Here is a 21,416-nt window from a genome sequence, read left to right as displayed (position 1 = left end):
GCATGATGACCTCAAGAAATGAATTCCCAGGGTCCAGATCCCCAGAGCGAGGGGTCAAGCAGAAAGTGTGAAGAAGCTGAGAAAAAGGGAGCCCTTTCACTACCTCTGAGGTTTTCTCTGGAGGGTGAGAATTCAGCACCTTCCTGAGAGCCGAGACAGGCACAATATGGAATTTGGCAGTGAGGCTCAAAAGAAGTCAGTCTTCCTTCTCCAAGATCTCAAGGCTTTTCCTACACCCCAACTGCCAACGTTCCCCACTGCTACCATCCTTAACCCACCACCCCATCACTCCTTATCATTGAACACCAACACCACCTACCAGGGCAACCCCACCCATCATCACCACCATCACCTGTTTCCTTCCCTCATTATTATCACCTACCACAGCATCACCTGCATTCATCAATACCAGAGATGCCAGAAGTCACCTGGGTTCAAAACTTCCCTCCAATACTTCCCAAATGTAGGGTCATGAGCTAGCTATTTCTCCTGTCCAAGCCTCAGTTTCCTTTACTGCCAAATAGATGACACCACCAGTGGGTCCTAGTTCACAGCTTTCTTAGGAGGTTCAAATGAACACCAAAGCCATCTAGAAATGTCACTTTTATTATCACCACTGTCCCCTCCCAGCATCCCCCCAGATAGCTTCTATTTCTATAGCACTTAAAGGTTTACAAAGCTGCTCCCTTACAACCATTATGGGAAGTTGTAGCTCAAAGTGAATCGATCAACAATTATTGATTAAGCACTTACTATCCTCTTCTCCCATTTTACCAATGGGCAGCCTCATGCTGAGGGGTTAGTTTATCTAGGTCAAAGCTTCTTAAACTTTGGCTCTTGACCCTGTATAGGGTCATGTAACAGAATACAAGGGTCATGTAACAGAATACAAGGGTCATGAAAGATTTGGCAGTAAATTCTTGATTTATTTTATATGCCTATATACTCAGAGTCGCATCAAAATTTCTCAGGTGAAAAGTTGTCGCAAGTGGGAAAAATTTAAGAAGCCCTGATCTGGGGCAAGATTTGAAACTAGACAAGGGATGTGCTGATGTTTAACAACTGGCTCTCCAGGGGGACTAATGTACACATGATACACTCATATGTTTAGGCTGCATGGTTCATATTTTTCTCTATCATTTTCCTGACTCTAGACAATCAACAAAACAATAAATCAAGCTCTGATTTGTCATGTTTACCAATTTCTTGGGTATAAATGCTCACACTAAACATTTAACAATTGGGCTTTTCTGTGAGTCGGCTCCAGCATACCCAGAACCAAGGACTCCAACACTAGTGAAATAAGAACTCCTCCTGCTCCACCCTGGTTCAATATAAGCCATAGTGGGATCTGGAGTCTGGAAGACCTGAGTTCAAATCCTGGCTCAGGCACTTACCAGCCATGTAACCCAGGGTAAATCTCAGCCTCTGTTTCCTCATCTTTAAAATGAAGATATTAATAGCACCTACCTCCCAGGGTTGTTGCGAGGATCAAATGAGGCTAGGTTAGCTGTTATTACCACTTATTTTTAACCCCCAGCCCCCTGTTAGCTTCTCATCAGGACCATTACTATTGTCATCCCACCCTCACCCTCAGCAGAGGTCCAGGACTCAAGCTCTGAGGGAAGAGGCAATTGAGCAAATGTTTTGTTTATTCTTTCCTCTCTCCAGTGGTTCGGGAGGCCTGGTGCTGGTACTGGCCCTGGGCCCCCTGCTGCAGATTTCTATCTCCCTTGGACAGGCCTCTCCTGAGGCTTTAAATAGCTGGTTCCACTTCTCCCCTTCCCTCCCTCCACCCTCTCTCTTTCCCTCTTCCCTCCTCACCCTCACCTCCTTCAACTCAAGCCCACAGGGCCTCGGGCAGGGAGAGAAGAGAAGTCGGGCAAAGCAGATGAGTCTGCAGAGCAAGTAGCGAGGGAGGGTTGTTTGTTTGTCTTGGGTGGCAGGACCTTCCCACTCCTCAGAAGGGAGACAGAGCTGGAAGGCAGAGCTTGGCCTCTGGCAAGGGGGGAGAGTGTGGTGGGCAGCTTAGGGCTTAGATCATATTGCTGGGAAGGAGAGGTCAGAGTCATTTCCCCTCACCGACACCCACCTCCCTTTCTACAGCCATCATCACACGACTACCCACCCCTGGATCCTCCATGGCCAGAGGTTATCCCTGGGTCTGGAGTCAAGATTCATCTGAGCTTGAAACTTACCTCTGAGACTCATTAGCTGGGTGACCTTAAACAAGTCTCGTTTCCTCCATGGACGTCAGTTTCTTCACTTATAAAATGGGGATAATAACATCTGCGCTACCTACCCTCTAGGGCTATTTTATTGTAAGGATGATGCTTTGCAAATGTGTAAAGGGTGATCCCTTTCTCTGGGCCCCTCCTTTTACAGAAGAAGAAATGGAGCCCAGAAAAGAGAAATTAATTCCCCTGAAACACACAGGTAACGATTTAAATAACCCATATTATTTTAAATGCAGGCTTTAAGGTCTACAAAGCACTTTCCTGAAAACATCCCTGTTATGCACAAGTATCATTATTTCCATTTTATAGAGGAGGAAACATAGGATTAGTAAACCGAGGTGACTTGCCCAGGGTCATGGAGTTAGCAAGCATCAAAGCCAACATCTCTCCTGACTCCATGCCCAGCAACCTCCCCATAGCAGTGCTGGGATTCAAGCCCAGGTCCTACAAATGCAGGACTCTGTTCACCAAGAGGCCTCAGACCCCTAGGACTGTCTTTAAGCCTCCCTTCTTCTCTACTAGTGTCAGCTCTGCCCTGGCAGGAAGGAGGTTTGTGAAGGGGAGTGTGGAGCCAGGCCTGTGGGAGAAGAGGTGAGGGAGCAGGGTGGTGAGGGGAGGGTGTCCCTATCTGTCCTTTCTGAATCTGTCAGCATTTTTTCTGCTTCCCTCCCAAGGAGATAAGACTCTTCCTTCTGGGAAGTGTGAAGGGAAAGCCCAGAAAGAGCCCAATAAGCAGGATTGACCACCAGAAGGATGGACAACAAACCCTCGGCCCTGATCCAGTCTGAAGCCAGAAATAAGCTAGGGGGATGGGGAAGGATGGAGAGATGGAAGGAGGGAGCGACTGTGAGATCAAGGAATGTATAACCTCCCTCTAACCCAGGGGATTCTTAACTTGGAGTCCATGAACTTGATTGTTTTTTTGTTTGTTTTGTTTTGTTTTGTTTTTAGTGAGGCAATTGGGGTTAAGTGATTTGCCCAGGGTCACACAGCTAGTAAGTGTTAAGTGTCTGAGGCCAAATTCGAACTCAGGTACTACTGACTCCAGGGCCGGCTCTCTATCCACTGCGCCACCTAGCTGCCCCTTGATTGTTGTTTTTTTTTTAATATACTTTGCAAACTATATTCCAACATAAATGGTTTCCTTTGTAATCCTATGCATTTTATTTTATGCATCATAAAGCATTATTCTGAGAAGGGGTGCCTAGGTTTCAAAAGACTGCTGAAAGGGGTCACTAATACAAAAGAAATTAAGAACTTCTGGCCTAGGATCCTTCCACCACCTGGGATCACCAGCTATTTAGGAACCTTCATCGATTTGAACTCAGGTCCTCCTGACTCCAGGGCCAGTGCTCTATCCACTGTACCACCCAGCTGCCCCCAGACACTTGTTCTTTCTCCCTGCCTAAGACTTCAATGGGGGTTAAGTGACTTGCCCAGGGTCACACAGATAGTAAGTGTTAAGTGTCTAAGACTGGATTTGAACTCAGGTCCTCCTGAATCCAGGGCCGGTGCTCTATCCACTGTGACACCTAGCTGCCCCCCATCCATTAAATTCTTATCAAGCTCTACTGTGTTCAATCTATCTCTAGAAGTTATTAAGGAAAGAAGGGAGTAGAAGTACATTCTCTGCTCTCAGTGGGTCACTAGTTTGATCAAAGGGAATAGACTTAAAAACAGGAATTAGAGACAACACAAAGTGGGCCATACATACTAAGTGTTAGAGAGTCAGGGTTGAGGAAACTCAGAAGAGCAAGAGATCACTGTGGATGTGTGGTCAAGGAAGATTTCTTGGAGGAGACAAGATGGTCTTTGAAGAACTGGGAAGAACCAGAAGTGGCTGTGAGGCTCTCCAGCAGATGTAGAGGCAGGAAAGACACTGGTCACTGAAGGAACTTTGGGGGTTGTATCTGCTTCTGGCCTAACCCTAATTCCTGATTCTCTTACTATAGTTCAACAGTCCCTTTCTCATTCCAACACCAGTGGACAGGGTCCCCATCCTTGGTGAGTTTCAGATGCATCTGTTGACTGAGTACAAGGAACCAAAAGAGCTATGGTGGGAACTGGAGGGCTAAAGAGTTGGGTCAGTTGTCCAGCTCCTAGGTCTTGTGGGGGTTCTCTCAGACTTTGGTCCCTCTGGCATGTCACTGTTCCTTACAAAGAACAGTGCCTGTGCCTCTGGGTCTAGCCTAAAATGACAGCAGTCATTTCCACAGGTTGAGGTAGCAGAGAATGGGGTGGGGGGGGCGCGGTTCATGACCAAGCAGGCCCTTCCTGCAGCAGTAAGGGATTCTCGGACAGTCTCTCCCACCCCCACTCCCTCACTCTGACCTCAAAAATGTGACTCCAAAAGGAAAGGTGGGTGACATGGAATCCTTTGAACAAGGGGGCAGGCTAGGCTGGGAGCCAAGCGAAGGGGGAAGGGACAACAGCTGGTTGGAGACATCTGGAGCCATCAAGGCTGGGGAATCAGGGAAGCAAACGGCCTGACTCAGGGGGAGAAATAAGGCCAGGAAGACACACACAGAGAACCCTACCACACATGCAAATCCATAAAGATGCACCCAGCACAAACACATGATACACAGAGATTTATTTAGACAACACAGATAAATACACACAACAGAGACAAAACACACCAACATACAAATACGATCAAGATACAGGACTCATCTGTGACCAGGGTTAGGGTTCAGTCTGTACATCCTGACCTCTTTAACAGTAAGGACTAGGAGCAGCTAGATGGCACAGTGGATAAAGCGCCAGCCCTGGACTCAAGAGGACCTGAGTTCAAATCTGACCTCAGACGCTTGACACTTATTAGCTGTGTAACCCTGGGCAAGTCACTTTACCCTCACTGCCCTGCAAAAAGGAAAAACAAAAACAAAAAACAAAACAGTAAGGACTGATTACCATATACTCACAAACCTCCTGTATAAATTCACCCCAAACACACAAGAGCACAAATATAACTTGAGAAGAAACTTATGAGGTCATATAGTCCAATCCCCTGATAAAACAGATGAGGAAACTGAGAACTAGTTGAGGTTAAGTGACTTGTCCAAGATCACACAGGTAGATAGTAAGCATTCAGAGACATAGAGGTACATTTAGGTATAGTCAGATGCTCAGGAATGCAGGATTTGCATTCAAAATAGAAAGAGTGCTATGTATATGATCTAACATGCTCCATAAACATGCATCCTTGGAAGGGATCCCAGAAACTATCCAGTCCAACCTGAACAAGAATCCCTACATGTTGGCCAAATAAACAACACAGAACTAGTTTAGATCTTAATCCCAAATTTCACAATAGAATACAACTGTATAAGTAAGCATCATTATCATATGCTCACAGAGCCCATGAAAAAGACAGGGTGCTCTGGGTACAGATAGTTACACTCTGAGCTAGGGTATGTCTCAGCTCAGAATGCTCAGCCTTGGCCCTGGTCCCAGCTCTCTGGCAGGGTGGCAGAGAAGAAGCTGGAAACCCCCAAAGGTTATTGAGCCTGTCATTTGGTCAACCAGCTTTTTGGTTAATTAATTGGCATGGAAGCCATCAAGTCAGCTAGAATATCCAATTATGGGTTTGTCAGTCAATTCCACAAGCAGTGAGTCATTCAATCATTGGTTGGCCTATCAGTCAGTCATTCTATTCATCAATCAACTTATCAGCTTCTCAAGCGGTCATTCGACTAGCCAGTCACATACATACCCACATACCAGAATTTAGAACTCCCTTCTCTGCTCCAGAAGGATACATACCCTAGATTCTGAGTTAGGAGATCTAGGGAAGAGAGAGCCACTCTCTCACATGTGTTACCACAGAAATGACAGGGAGCAGAACCCAATCCCCAACTCTGCTATTACTTTCCCCCAGGAAATTGGGTTCTAGAGGAGACAGGGGCGAGGTCTCTCCAAGCCAATCTTGAGTATTTTGAATACATAGCAAGGTGCAAACACCCCACCTTGGTCATGATGGTGAAAGAGATAAAGATGGTGACAAGGATTATGATGGGGATGAGGGGTGACAGGGATGAAGATGGAGATACTAATGATAGTGGCACTAGTGATGGTGGAGATAGAGGTGGTAATGATGAGGGTAGGGATGAGGATGGAATGATGGGGATGAAGATGAGGGTCATGGCACTGAAGATGGTGGTAGTGATGGTGACCAGGACAGAGATGACAATGGTGAAAATGGCAATGATGGAATGGAAAAGTACTATGTGCCAACATTGTGCTAAGCCCCAGAGGTACAAATAGAAAGTCTCATATCGAACTCCCATTCTAACTGGGGAAAACAACATGTAAAGAATGATTTGTGTTTATGTTCTGTTCATATGGACCAGGAAGGCCAGATAGCACTTAGATTATAGTGATGGTGGTGGTGGTGGTAGTGGTAATGGTAAATGTAAATATAGCAATGGCAATCATGATCATTGTGATTTTAGGAGAAAATACAGTGAAAACAGACACAAAATACAGTGGCAACGACAACATCTCAACAAACAATATGGTACAAATGGAGACCTTCATGGTGTTTGGATGCCAACTAAAGAAACAATCAGGGGGGCAGCCAGGTGGCGCAATGGATAGAGCACCAGCCCTGGATTCAGGAGGACCTGAGTCCAAATCCAACCTCAGACGCTTGACATTTACTAGCTGTGTGACCCTGGGCAAGTCACTTAACCCTCACTGCCTCTCCAAAAAAGAAAAAGAAAGAAAGAAAAGAAAAGAAACAATCAGAATGGGGTTAAGGAGAGACAGCTTCATAGAGAAGACTAGACAAAAGCCACTCTAGAACTAGCCAGTGAGTCCAGAGATCATGTCCTCTTTCCCTCTCCTTTTCCCATAAACATATTTTCAGTAGATTCGCTGGCCAACCATTTCCCCTCCCTGTGGTCCTCAATGCTCGGCCTTCATCACCTCCCCAGTTCCACATCTCCTGCCTTACCAGCTAGCTGCCTTTTTCTGGCCCTGTCTAAACCCATCTCCTCCCTATCTCTCCAGACCCTTAGTCCCTGTTGGTAGCTTGGGAAGGGGGAATTGAAAAGAAATAAGAGTAGACTCAGTCCCTAGGGGGCTGAGGAATGCTGCGGGTAGATGCGTCACGCCGTGTTGGCTGGGCAAGAGCCAAGGCGAGTGGCGGGGCTCAGGGAGCTTGTGGTTGGGCCCTAAGCCCTCGGGAAAGCCGGGAGGAGAAGGCGGGGAACAGGCATTTGGTTCCAATTGAGGGAAGTCTGGAGCCAAGCCTGCTGTGAGGGAGCCCCCCCACCCAGGCCCTCTCTTCCTCCCACAGAATATGAACACACACACACACACACACACACACACACACACACACAGAGTGATAGACACTAAGGCATATATAGAGATGCATATAGGCAGGCACACACAGACATACTTATGCACTCAGAAACAGAGAAAGATATACATTTAGACTGACCTATGCATTTAGACCCAGAACAGAAAGATAAGTACACACACACACAAGCTCCCCTATACCCAGATGTTTAGGCATCACAACGGACACATAGACACCTGGAAGACACATATAAAATTCACAGATCTGATAACCATATCTGCTTTGGCGCCCTGATAGACGAATGCATACACATACATGCATGCACTCATAGACATTTACTCACAAATACATTCACCTGCACAGGCACACATACATACAAAGACATACAAACATGTTTCAATGCACACAGATATGCAGAGATATACATATACACACATCAAGGACTCGAACACACACACCCACTGCTAACTGAAACCAGGAGAAATCAACTCTCTTCAGAGCCAATTGAATCATCATTGGCCCTGGAAGCCTTTACTGCCAGAGAGATGTGGTCAATTAACTTCTCCCTCCTGCCCCCAACTCCCCCTTCTCTTCCTCAGCCCTCCCTCCCAGCTCCTGTCTCTCACTCCTACATCACTTGTCCTCCCTCCCTCTCAAAGGAACCCTCAGCTGGGTAGCCTTTCTTGACACTAAGTCCCCGTCTCCTCTTGCCTCCCATCAGTCTGCAGCCCGGCAGGAAGCCTTAGAAATCTGAACATACCGTTTCTTCCTCAAACCCAGAGGTGAGAACTCACTCCCAGTACCCTTATGTGGCCCATCTCTGTTCAGGGTTCTACAGCTGTCTGAGAAGAGATGCTATCTGTACCCTGTATAATCGAGGGAGAAAGGAAGAGAGGGAAAGAAGGGAAAAGGGTAGTGAGGGAGTCTCTGCTCCCTTGATCACCTTCTTTATCAAGTCCAGGAATTCTCTGATATACCCCCATTCAAACTAAGACCCACTCAGACCACTTTGGGTCAGACTGTTACTATCTGCCTGGACTACTTCAATGGCCTCACCAGATTTCAGAGCATCGGGGGCAGCTAGGTGGCGTAGTGGATAAAGCACTGGCCCTGGATTCAGGAGGACCTGAGTTCAAATCCAGTCTCAGACACTTGACACTTACTAGCTGTGTGACCTTGGGCAAGTCACTTAACCCTCATTGCCCCACAAAAAAGAAAAGAAAGATTTCAGAGTATCAGACCCAGAAGAAGCCATCAAGATCATCTTATTCATTGCCCTCATTTTAGAGAGAGGAAAGAGAAGGCCATGGTATGGAAGCAATTTGCCCAAAGTCACATAATTAGTGAGGCATAACCAATATTCCTATTCAGATCTTCTGACTTTAACATCAATGTTTCTTTGTTTGTTTGTTTTCCAATACCATGAGCTATTTCTTAGGAGGCGTCTTACCCGAATTCTTTCTCTCTTCCAGTCCATCATTCACGTGCTACCAGACATCTTCTTTATCTATATATCTAGCTGAGCATTTCACTCTGCTCAAAAATCTTCAATGGCTCCCAATTGCCTCCTGAGTAAATTTCGGCCTCCTTTGCCTGGCATTCAAAGTCCTACAGAGGATGGTGCCCTTTACTTTTCAATCCTTCTTTGCAAGAAATAGGTGCTTGGTATAATGTTTGAATTGATGTGAATTGGATTGATTTAAATTAAATTTGCATTCCAAGACTATATAGCTATGATTTTCTTAACACTTCCTTGTGAAAAGGAAGAAGATTGATGGACATTCTTAGAGCACATTGCAAACAAGTTAAAAACTTACAGGGAGCAGCGAGGTGGCACAGTGGATAGAGCACCGGCCCTGGAGTCAGGAGTACCTGGGTTCAAATCTGGCCTCAGACACTTAACACTTACTAGCTGTGTGACCCTGGGCAAGTCACTTAACCCCAATCGCCTCATTAAAAAAAAAAAACTTACAGAAATACTTTTGTAAAAAGCAGTTATCAATTCACCAAGCAATAGTAAATGCTAATAACAGGTGCACACCACGAGATTTGCTGAATGTAACCAGAAGTGGTTTACCTCAGAAAGAAGCCTATAAAATGGCTAAGATCCAAGAGTGGAATCAAAAGGATAACATTCACATGAACTCAGTCAACAGCAGGTTGACATGAAGTGTATAACCAATGGCTGATTCCTGCAAATTTGTTTATGGAAATGGGGGTTTTAGGCTGGTAATTCAGGACCAGGTAATGTCCACCAGAAATTATAGAAGGATTGCTCATAAGGAGCCCAGACTTAATGATCATTGAAGATTATGCAAAGAAATAGCAGAATCTGTGCAACCTCATTGGAGACTAAAAATATTAAGGCCTGCTATGTACCTAGCAAGATGACCTGGTGGGGCAGCTAGATGGTGCAGTGGATAAAGCACCGGCCCTGGATTCAGGCATACCTGAGTCCAAATCCGGCCTCAGAGACTTAACACTTACTAGCCGTGTGACCCTGGGCAAGTCACATAACCCCAATTGCCTCACCAAGGGGAAAAGAAAAAAAGATGACCTGGTGACTGGAATTATAGAATCATAGACTGACTGGGATGACTAATCTCCATTCTAAAAATAAGGATCTCAAATTATCCTGGAGAACTCAACCAATAAACTGTATTGAAATCAGACCATTACCACAGACAATACAGTTGCCTGGACCTAACAAACTTTAAAAATATTTTGATAGATGTCTGCATCCCATATATACATAATCTCCACACGGCATGGAACAAAACGTTTTCGAAATATAGGCAAGGGATAAGAAATCAAAATCTTGTGGAAACAGGATGAGGTACATATCATTCTCATCATACTACCTGCTACTAGAGGTACACTAAGGATGCTTTCAGCGAGCGTGGCTTGATATTGAAAGATTTTTATTCAGTTATAAAAGGCAGTTATTTAACTCACCTGGGCAATAGTTGAATAGAAAGCAATAAGGGCAGGATGGCAGCTCACCCCAGGACTACTTCCATCTGAACTCCATCAAAAAAGATAAGAATCGAGCAGCTAGGTGGTGCAGTGGATAAAGTGCCAGCCCTGGATTCAGGAGGACCTGAGTTCAAATCCGGTTTTAGACACTTAACACTTACTAGCTGTGTGACCCTGGGCAAGTCACTTAACCCCAATTGCCTCACCAAAAAAAAAAAAAAAAGATAAGAATTATTTTGTATGAAGAAGAGGAAGAGGAAGAAGACAATGGCAACATCTCGAATACTTCAGGGATATCCCAGTTTGTCAGTTCTGTTGCCCTTTCTGCCCATCCAGATAGAGAGTTCTCTACACCTTAGTAATAATAATGTTGTTGCTGCTGTTGTTGTTGAGTTATTTCAGTCTTGTCTGACTCTTCGTGACCCCATTTGGGGTTTTCTTTGCAAAGATACTGGAGTGGCTTGCCATTTCCTTCTCCAGTTCATTTTACAGATGAGGAAACTGAGGCAAACAGGGTTAACCAGGGTAACACAGCTGTTAAGTGTCTGAGGTTGAATCTGACATGTCCTTCAGTGAGTTCTGCTCCTAATTCGTTAGAAAGTACTTTAAGATCTAAGTAGAGAGAAGTGTTCTAGAAAAGCCCACAGGAATATGCAAAAGAAGGAAGAGAGAGACCCACAAACCCTTGCAATTAGGAATCATACGATCACAGATTTAGAGTTGGAAGGGACCTATTACCGGCTATGTTGTCCAACCCCCTCATTTTAGAGATGACGAACCTGGAATCTAGAGAGGTAAACTGAGGACGACTCATTAATAATGATCTTTAACTAACCGAAGGGCAGTCCAATGAAAGAAGGATCCATTGGCCCCAGAGAGCAGAATTAGGAAGAAAGGGTGGACGTTGAAAATAAGGCAGGCTGGGGGGAGCTAGGTGGCGCAGTGGATAAAACACCGGCCCTGGATTCAGGAGGACCTGAGTTCAAATCCGACCTCAGACACTTGACACTAGCTGTATGACCCTGGGCAAGTCACTTACCCCCCATTGCCCCGCCAAAAAAAAAAAAAAAAAAAAAAAGGCAGGCTAGTCTTGGTGGGGGAAAACATTGCCTGACAATTGGAACCATCTCAGCTGCCTATCAGGGAAAAATGAGTGGGGCAAGACCTCATTTGAGATTTCTGGGCAGAGGCTGGTGAGTTTTGATCAGGTTGGGGTTAAACCAAATGGTCTTTGAAGCTCCTTTTGATTCTGAAATTCTGTGGTTCTGGGAACGTCCTTTGTTAGCTATCAAGTTCTTGGGAATGTAAGTGGTTTATTAATAATACTGTTCATCATTTAATTCATACGTAACTTGTAGCACTTAAACAGTTCTAGAAATGGAAGCTGCTATTAATTTTGTCATTATTACTGAGCACCCTGGAGATTGTGAGAGTCTGGACTTGACCTTCCTGGTCAGCCGTCTTCCCCCACCTTCTAGCCCTCCTTTTCCCATGCCCCCAGGTCATCTGGAGGCCCAGAGAAAGGAGTTTCCCGGTAGGTGTGAGATTTGGCACCTTGGTGTGGGGAAGCCCTGGGATATTGTAACCAGAGTCCAGAGCTCTGGCAGTGGCCGTTAACCCTTTGGCTCCCAGGATTGTGAGTCAGAAATGAATGAAGGGGAGTTTCCAGAGCTGCAACCCTAACCTAAACACAGCCTTCTCCCAGAGGAGAATTCACCAGGCCTTCCTTCCAATTTTTTGTTTGATGTGGTTCTCTGACTCTCATATGGGGTGAAAAAACACTGTCCCTACTTAGGAGTGGGACACTGACATTCCCCTAAGAAGAAGGGAGGGGAAGGAGAAATTATATTGTTTAATTTGCATGATTATCAGCATGTATTTACATTTGAGATTCTAAACCAGAGAAGATGCCTTGAATGTATCACTATGGCTCATTCCCACAGCCAGGTGGCTGCTGCTGCTTCTTCTTGTACTTCTTCTTGTACTTCTTCTTGTACTTGTTCTTGTACTTCTTGTACTTCTTGTACTTGTTCTTGTTCTTGTTCTTGTTCTTGTTCTTGTTCTTGTTCTTGTTCTTGTTCTTGTTCTTGTTCTCATTCTCGTTCTTCTTCTTCTCCTTCTTCTCCTTCTTCTCCTTCTTCTCCTTCTTCTCCTTCTTCTCCTTCTTCTCCTTCTCCTTCTCCTCCTTCTCCTTCTCCTTCTCCTTCTCCTTCTCCTTCTCCTTCTCCTTCTCCTTCTCCTTCTCCTTCTCCTTCTCCTTCTCCTTCTCCTTCTCCTTCTCCTTCTCCTTCTCCTTCTCTTTCTTCTTCTTCTTCTTCTGATGTGGAAAGACACAAGCAGAGAGGGTGGTATAATGTGAAGGCACCAGAAACACTCCTCACACACTCCCTACCCCTAAAGAACTCCATCACTGGTTTGTCTTACTGTCCAAAATACCACCATCAAATAATCATTCTTAGGCTCATAGAATGTGAAAGCCGTAGACTTCTCTTCAGCTTAATAAATGTTTGTTTCCTATCCACCTACCTGACAAGACCCTTAGAACACAGAATGTTAGAGCTTGGAGCACCTTTAGAATACAGAATGTTAGAGCTGGGAGGAGTCTTAGAACATAGATTGTTGGAGCTGATAAGAAACCATTTAGCCTAACTGGTCTTTAAATGTCCAATATTTAAATTAAATTAAATATATTTACATATCTGACCCAACTGGTCTCTAAATATGCAACCTCTGCCATCTCCTCACCTTAAGATGAATGACTATTACAGCAGTTTACAAAGTATTTTCCTTACCATAACTCTCAGAGGTAGTTGGTGCAATTATTATTCTCTTCATTTTACAAATAAGAAAACTGAGGCTCAGAGAGGAGAAAGGGAGGGTTCCAGGATCATATATCTAAAAAGTGTTAGTCTTCTGATGCCAAGACCAATAAATTATTGGGGGTGGAAAGAATGATAAGTAGGACAAGGAAGATCCAAAGATGGATAAAAACAGCCAAACCTCAGACAATCCCCAATCATTTACTCTTCAGGATAGCCCTAAATTCCCCATGACCCTTTACTGACGACTATATGCATATTAAGGTGGTTCAGTAGATGGAACACAAGGCTTAGAGTCAGGAAGACCTGAGTTCAAATCTAGTCCTCAGACATTTACTAGCCATGTGACCCTGGACAAGTCACTTCACCCTGTTTGTTTCACTTTCCTCATCTTTAAAACGAACTGGAGAAGGAAAGGACAAACCACTCCAGTATCTCTGCCAAGAAAACCCCAAACATGCTCATAAAAATCTGGATGGGACTGAAACAACTGAACAATAGCAACATATGAATAGCACTTTTTCCCTGGTCTCCAGGGCTCTTCTGGAACTACAGTGGCCATCCACAGTTTCTCAGGGAGGGGCCAAGGAAATGGAATGTCCCCAGGCTTCATGAATGGAATGTCCCCTGGGGTCAGGGATTGGATCCCCTTGGGCTGAAAGAGTCTTCCCTGCTCATTGGATGCTTGATGGGGCTGAGCTCCTCCAGGGAATGATGGCAGGGAGAATGTGGGAGGAGACCGGAACCTTGAGGCCAAAGGCAAAATCTGGCAGGAACTTGGGGGTCGTAGGATTTAAGGCTTAAAAAAGGATTTAGAGATCTTCTGGTCCCATGCGCTCATTTTATAAGGAAGGAAGCTAGAGGTCTAGAAAAGGGAAGTTACTTACCCAAGGTCACCCTAGCAGTGATGAGCAAAACTAGGATTCAAGCTCAGGTTCCCTGACTCTAAATCAGTATTCTTTAGACACCTTAGAACACGAAGCTTAGAAAGACTTTAAAATACGGTCTTAGAATAGGGAAGACTGGGTTCTAATCCCAACTCTACAGTGTTTGACCTAAGCTAAATCACCTCGTGGTTTGGACCTCAGTTTCCCTGCATGTAAAAGGAAGAATTGAAGCGAGGTGGTCTTGGAGAATCCTTCCAGCTCTAAAATTCCATCTTCTAAGGACTCATCCAACTCAAGCATCTTGTGTTCTTCATTCTAAGGTTGTGTCTAGCTATAACATCTAGTGAGAATTAGTAAACGGGGGATGGCTTCAGGCAAATCAATTACCCTCCCAAATGCCCAGGTTCCTCACTTGTAAAAATGAGTGAGTTGGACTGGATTGTCTTTATGGCCCCCTCCTCATTCAAAACCTATTATGTTTTCTGTGTCTCACTTTCCTCATTTGTTTTGTTTTTTGGTGGGGCAATGAGGGTAAAGTGACTTGCCCAGGGTCACACAGCTAGTGAGTGTCTGAGGTCGGATTTGAACTCAGGTCCTCCTGAATCCAGGGCTGGTGCTTTATCCACTGTGCCACCTAGCTGCCCCTCCTCATTTGTAATAATAGGATAATACTCTACCTAGAATAAAGCAGCTACATGGTGAAATAGATGGAACACTGGGCCTAGAGTCAGGAAGACTCATCTTTCTGAGTTCAGACACTTAGTAGTTGTGTGACCCTGGGCAAATCACTTTACCCTGTTTGCCTCAGTTTCCTCATCTATAAGATGGAGATGATAATAGCAACTATCTTCCAGGGTTGTTGGGAGAATCAAATGAGGTATTTGTAAGGTGCTATTATTATTTAGCATTATGGGACTGTTGCAGGGGTAGATAAAATGATTGATTTTTAAATAATTGAATAAAAGTATTATTAGGATGCAGTACCAGAAGAGCTGAAAGCATCCTTGGGATCACCCCAGCAGAAGACAGGACCATGTACATGGATAGCATCTACCTCATCCCTGTTCCTCATGGGTCTTGATGGCTTTCTCTAGGTCTCTGTATTTTGAGAACTGTTCATTTCGCATAGTTCGGAGGCTACTCTTTTTCAGTATAGCAGCATCTATTAAAAGAAGTGAGCTTGGGGGCAGCTAGATGGCGCAGTGGTTAAAGCACCGGCCTTGGATTCAGGAGTACCTGAGTTCAAATCCGGCCTCAGACACTTAACACTTACTAGCTGTGTGACCCTGGGCAAGTCACTTAACCCCCATTGCCCCGCAAAAAAAAAAAAAAAAAAGAAGCGAGCTCTGAATTTCTGTGGGTCAGTATCATGTTTGGGAGGCACAGGAGAGATCATGTTGTCTGCGATAATGCTTCAGTTTCCATAGCTTTTTGTGGAATTCCAAGACTACTTTGGGCTTGGCATTTGTAGTAGAGTTGTATTAGTTCAGGGACGCTAGGAAGTAGATTCCCCTGGTGAGTTATATAAATTAGGGTTAGGGATCGCTAGGTAGCTGGTAGGCACTGCACTTTTGAAACCAGCCATGTTAGGTTCAACGGCTTCTACTATTTCCTTGAAAACAAGTTTGCATCAATAAATAAGTCAAGGTTCCTTAACAACAAGCTTTCTGGGGCAGCTAGGTGGTGCAGTGGATACAGCACGCACCCTGGAGTCAGGAGGACCTGAGTTCAAATCCGGCCTCAGACACTTAATAGTTAATATCTGTGTGACCTTGGGCAAGTCACTTAACCCCAATTGCCCCACACAAAAAAAAAGAAAGAAAGAGCTTTCTGTAGTTTCTGGTGGCAACGACCTGACCTCATATCGCTCCCATGAACCCTCAGTTTCTATAAACGAATCTGTTAGACTCAGCCACTTATTCTGTTGATGTTATTGTTGTTGTTTAAGGTTTCCTCCTGATCTAAATAATTTAATCCTATGAGGATTAAAAAACAAACTTTATAGATTAGGGCAAAGAAAGGGAACTGGCTTCTGCACCCACAAGCCTTAGAAACAAGAGGGAAATCGCAAAATGCAGAGAGTCGAGGGTCTATAGCTGCTGAATGTCACTTACGATATAAGCCAAGATTGCTTTGTGGGTCAATTTTCCTGAAATGTTTTTCTTTTTTCTTTTCGTTTTTTCCAGGAAGAGTTTAATAGCATAGTGGGGTGGAGGGACAGTGGATATCAGGAAGTGATTGTGGCATTTTTTAAAGGTATCAATTAAGGTTTTTTGTTTTGTTTGTTTAAGGTAGAAAGACCAGTCACTGGAACCTACTGAGGTTCAAGACAGTACAGCCAGGTCCAAGTCCTAATAATAATCACTAACATTTAGATAACACTTTAAGGTTGGCAAAGTACTTTATATATGTTATCTCATTTGATCCTCACGATTACCCAGAGAGATGCGTTATCCCCCCAAAATGGGGAAGCTGGGACTGATGTAGTGACTTGCCCAAGGTCCCACAGCTAGTAAGGGTCTGAGGCGAGATTTCAAACTCAAGCCTTCCTGACTTCAAATCCAACACTATCCATTGTACCACCTTGATGCCTCTTGGGGAATTGGGCAGGAGGAATTTGAAGTATATCCAGAAAAGAGTCCTCCAGGATTTATTGGCAGTAATAGACCAAAGGAACCTTTCCCTCTCTTTCTCCCCCCACCAACTTCCCATTTAAGAGGCAGCAGGAATATCATGAGGTAGTGGGGAAATGCCAGCATTGGAGTCAGAAGACCAAGATGCCAGCTGTGTATGACCTTGAACAAGTCATAGAATCGTTGGACATTAAAAGAATTTAGGGAGCAGCTAGGTGGCACAGTGGATAGAGCACTGGCCTTGGATTCAGAAGGACTTGAGTTCAAATCTGGCCTCAGACACTTGACACGTACTAGCTGTGTGACCCTGGGCAAGTCACTTAACCCTCATTGCCCTGAAGAAAAAAATTAATTTAGACGTTGTCTAGTTCAAATGATCATTTTATGGGCTGGGTCACTTCTTTTTCTAAGCCTCAATTTCCCCGATAAAATGGGGAAACTTTGTGCAAGCCCCCTTACTCAGTTGTAAATCTTACTCTCCTTCTCATTTTACAGACAAGGAAACTCGGGCCCTGAGGGGTAATGGGGATGGCCAAGTTCAAAGAGTGAAGTGTCAAAGCTAGGACCTGAACCCTGGTTAGGACTCCCAGCCCAAGATGAATTCCATTATAACAAGTGTTCCATACCATAGAGGCTGTAAATTCCCAGTGGGAACTGTCTGCTGGAGACAGGGAGGGAGGGAGGGAGGGAGCAGAGCCTAGGAGTCACACCTTGATCTTAAAAAGGGAAGCCATCACTGGAACACCTGTTCCTTCTCCACTCGGAAGTCCCACCTGCAATCTAACCTACCCACCCATCTTCCTCCTTCCTTGCTGTAGGTAGATGCCGATGATGTCATAACCAAGGAGGAGCAGATCATCCTTCTGCGCAATGCCCAGGCCCAGTGCGAGCAGCGCGTGAAGGAGGTCCTCAGGGTCTCTGGTGAGTGAGGAGTTTCCCAGCATGCAGCAGGACAAGGGACTTCATTTGCATATACCTCACTTTGAGGATAGGTTTTGCCTTGTGTTCCTCACTTCTGAGGCTGCCGGACGGGAAGGAGGAGAAAGAAAGCAAAATCTGAGACACTGAGAAGCCCCTTCCCAGATCGGGCTTTCTCTCTTCAGTCCCCATCCAGACATCTGGGATGGGACGGTAGCTGAAATCCTGTTCAGAGCATCTGCCCCTCAGTCCTCTATGGTGTGTGTGTTGTGTGACTGCATGCTTGGCTATAGACGCAGAAGTTGGCATTTGCTTTTGTGTATAGCACGTGTGTATTGTGTCTGGATGTACGTATGTCTGTGTGTGTGCACTCGTGTGCTTATCTGTGAATGGGTTGTGTGTGGATGTGGTTGTTTGGGTGGTTAGATGTGAATATAACCTCCCAGGAGAGAGAGGAATAAGAGGGGAGACCAGGAATTGTGGCCAATGTGGGGAGAGGGGAGAAGGGCCTCTGCGTGTATGTGCCTGCATCATGTTCGGGAGTATATGAGGTGTCCCCAAGTAGGCCATGCCAAGGGCGTGTCCAAGGACTCAAATTCTCGATGCTCACTCCTCCTCACAAAATGTTACTCACTAACAGAGCGTCAATTCCCCCAAGACACCACTGCAATGATTGATGGAGGTGGCGGAGAATATTATTTTTCCCATTGTTACAGATGGGAAAAGTGAGTCACAGGAATGCTAAGTACTTTGTCCATAGTTGCACATCTCATGGGTGTGAGAGTAGGAACCCACAAGTCCAGGGGTCTTTCTACTATACTGTTACTGGGACCCCTTCCTGCAGTCAATTAAGCCCATCCCTGAACCCTGAATCATAGAATCTTAAAAGAGTCTAGAATCAGGGGCAGCTAGGTGGCGCAGTGGATAGAGCACTGGCCCTGGAGTCAGTAGCACCTGAGTTCAAATCCAGCCTCAGACACTTAACACTTACTAGCGGTGTGACCCTGGGCAAGTCGCTTAACCCCAATTGCCTCACTAAAAAAAAAAGAGAGAGAGAGAGAGAGAGAGTCTAGAATCTTGGAATAACAGAATCACAAAATCTCTGAATTGGAAGGAATCTTAAAGATTTAGGCCAAGCCAGTGTAGGAATCACCTTTATAGCTTCCCTGACAGAGGGATCATTCAGCTTTTACTTGGACCCTTCCCCTGACCTGGAACTTACCACCTCCTGAAGCAGCTCCTCGGTACACTCCTGTCACATTGTTAGGCAGCTGGTGTGTGTGCTAGGCCAAGATCGGCCTCCCTGTAATTTCTACCTACTCAGCCCTAGTTTTGTCCTCTAAGAAGCCTAATAAGACTGTCTTACTGTCTTCACACTCAGCAAACTTCAGAGATTTGGAAGACTCCTCCTTCATTAACTTTAGTACAACCATGTCCTGGGAGCATAACTGGGCTCGGTTCAAGCCAGTAACTTCCCGAGGATAGGGTCCTTGAGGGGCAGGGGCCTAATCTTCCCCTTCTGGCCAGAGGCTCTGCTGGAGAAAGGACTTTGTCTCTCCCCTCAGACTGAGGGCCCCTGGAGGGTCTGCTCCCCTCACACCCTCCGGTCCATTTAATTCCTCCTCCCCTCCCTTTCTCTGCTCCCTAAGGGCCCCAGACTACAATTCCAGGAAACAGTGATTGGGGCTAATTAGGGACCATTAAAACCACCAGTTCTTGTCTCTCTAATATTATTAGGGGTGGCCAGGCCACCAAACAGAAAGACAGACACAACTATTTCCTCCCTTCCGTTTCCAGCCCCCCAGGGACTGGTTGAGGTGGGGGTGGGGGTGATAGAAGGTGATGGGAGCAGTGAGGAAATCCGTAGTGCCCAATATGGGGAGAGGGGAGAGAGGCCAATGTCCCTATTACCTGAAGGTGAGGGACTTCCACAGCAAGAGTCCACTTTTCATTATCAGGAGGGCATGTGGGTCACTGAGACTCTAGGGTTTTCTTTTCTGAGTCTGAGATGAAGCTCATGTCTCGGTGCTGGGCTAAGCTCCAGCAGCCATAAGTTGCTCCCCTACCTACCTCTCCTCCCTCCTCTCTCACCCCCCACCTCCACTAAGTATCCTATAGGGATGGGAGGGAAGAGTTGTGAGAGAAGGGGAGGGGGTCTCTAAGAAAGAGGTCCAACTCCCAGAAGGGGAGAGACCCGATGGCTAAGGAGGGCCTGCCAGCTTCTCTCCTGGTTGGAGAAGACTTCTTCACATCAGTACTCTGTTTTTGACAGAGGTCAGCACTCTGCCTGGGGCCGGAGTCAGGCTGCGTCTGTGATCAGGGCAAGGGCTTAGGCTGGGAGAGGGGATGGGGTCTTGACTTGCCCCTCTGCCACTTGTCAGCAGTAGCCCCTCGACTGAACACACAAACCCTCAGCAATGTGTATCCCTACATGCCCAAGCCTACCCCGGGCCATCCCTTCTGGCCCCTTCCTCTCTCTCTGTCCATGTGTGTCTCTCTTTGCGTCTCTATTCCCCACTATTTGTTTTTGTCTCTCTCTAGCTGTTTCTGTCTCTTTCTTACCTCACACGCTCCTCCCCCCATTTTCCTCCTACCCCACCCACTCCAGTTTCCTCGGCTCTTCTACAAATACAGTTTCCATCCAAGGACCCTCCCCCTCTCATTCCTGCCCTAGCCAGCCTGCCCACTGCCAGACTTTTCACCCATCTCCTTCCCTCCCTGAATGTCCTCCGCAACTTGCTTTTGTCCCTCCCCCAACAGAAACTACTCAGGGATTCCCTGAAACACCCTCCCCCCCCTTTAATGTGTTCCCCACCTGGCCCAAGGCAGAAAGGAAGGAGGGACAATAATAGCAGCTTAAAAATACTACAAACCCGTCTAGACAGTCTCCCTGTGTGCCTGCCCCCCCCATTTCCCTCCCTCCCCTGTCTCTTTCCCTCTCTCTCTCTCTTTCCCCCTCCCTCCTCCTCTCTCACTGTGTCCCTCTCAGTTTCTCTCCCCCTCCCTCCCCTTCCCCATCTCTTCCCTTCTTCCTTCTCTCCTCCTCTCCTGCTCTCTCTCTCTCTCTCTCTCTCTCTCTCTCTCTCTCTCTCTCTCTCTCTCGCTCTCTCTCTCCCTCCCTCCCTCCCTCCCCCTCCCCTTTGTGGCCAGGCCCCAGCCAATCCAACAGCATCCCTGCCACCCCAATGGTTTCCAGATATTGGAGGCCCAGCAAGAGGAACCAGACTTGACACTGCAGTGAGAGGGATCTGAGTAAGATGTAAAGAAGTCCTCTCCAACCAGGAGAGAAGCTGGGAATCTTGCCTACGGAGGGGTGGGGAAAGAGAACCTCAGGCACCCCCACATACAGACCCCTCCAGCCACCACACCCTGAGAGCAATTTCTTGATCTGACAACCACCTAAGAGCAATGCTTAGCTGAGACGGGAGCTGGGGTCTGCCCGAGACCTGAACACCTCCACTCTTCAGTGACGTGCCCAGAGCCCGGCCCTGGGGTCCCCTTTGCCCTTCTTTTGGATCTCATGTCTACTCGAACTCCCTCCATCCTAGAGGGCAGGCACAACCTCTCACTTCATTTTCTCCTTAACGTTGCCCTGCCTCCCTTTCCTTTCACTACTTAGCTCTTTCCTTGACACAGGA

At 46.1% G+C, this 21,416-nt stretch overlaps 1 protein-coding gene across 1 annotated transcript in view; it reads left to right on the top strand.

Moving 5' to 3' along the window:
* Positions 1-21,416, top strand: part of PTH1R (parathyroid hormone 1 receptor) — a 65,721-nt gene that overhangs the window by 12,382 nt on the left and 31,923 nt on the right. Inside the window, 1 exon segment of the mRNA XM_043978560.1 lies at positions 17,679-17,781. Coding sequence (XP_043834495.1) covers positions 17,679-17,781 — 103 coding nt within the window.

Source organism: Dromiciops gliroides, chromosome 1, assembly GCF_019393635.1.
Source record: "Dromiciops gliroides isolate mDroGli1 chromosome 1, mDroGli1.pri, whole genome shotgun sequence".
Taxonomy (NCBI): domain Eukaryota; kingdom Metazoa; phylum Chordata; class Mammalia; order Microbiotheria; family Microbiotheriidae; genus Dromiciops; species Dromiciops gliroides.
The sequence above is the reverse complement of the archived record's forward strand: the minus strand, read 5'-3'. Positions and strand labels throughout refer to the sequence as shown.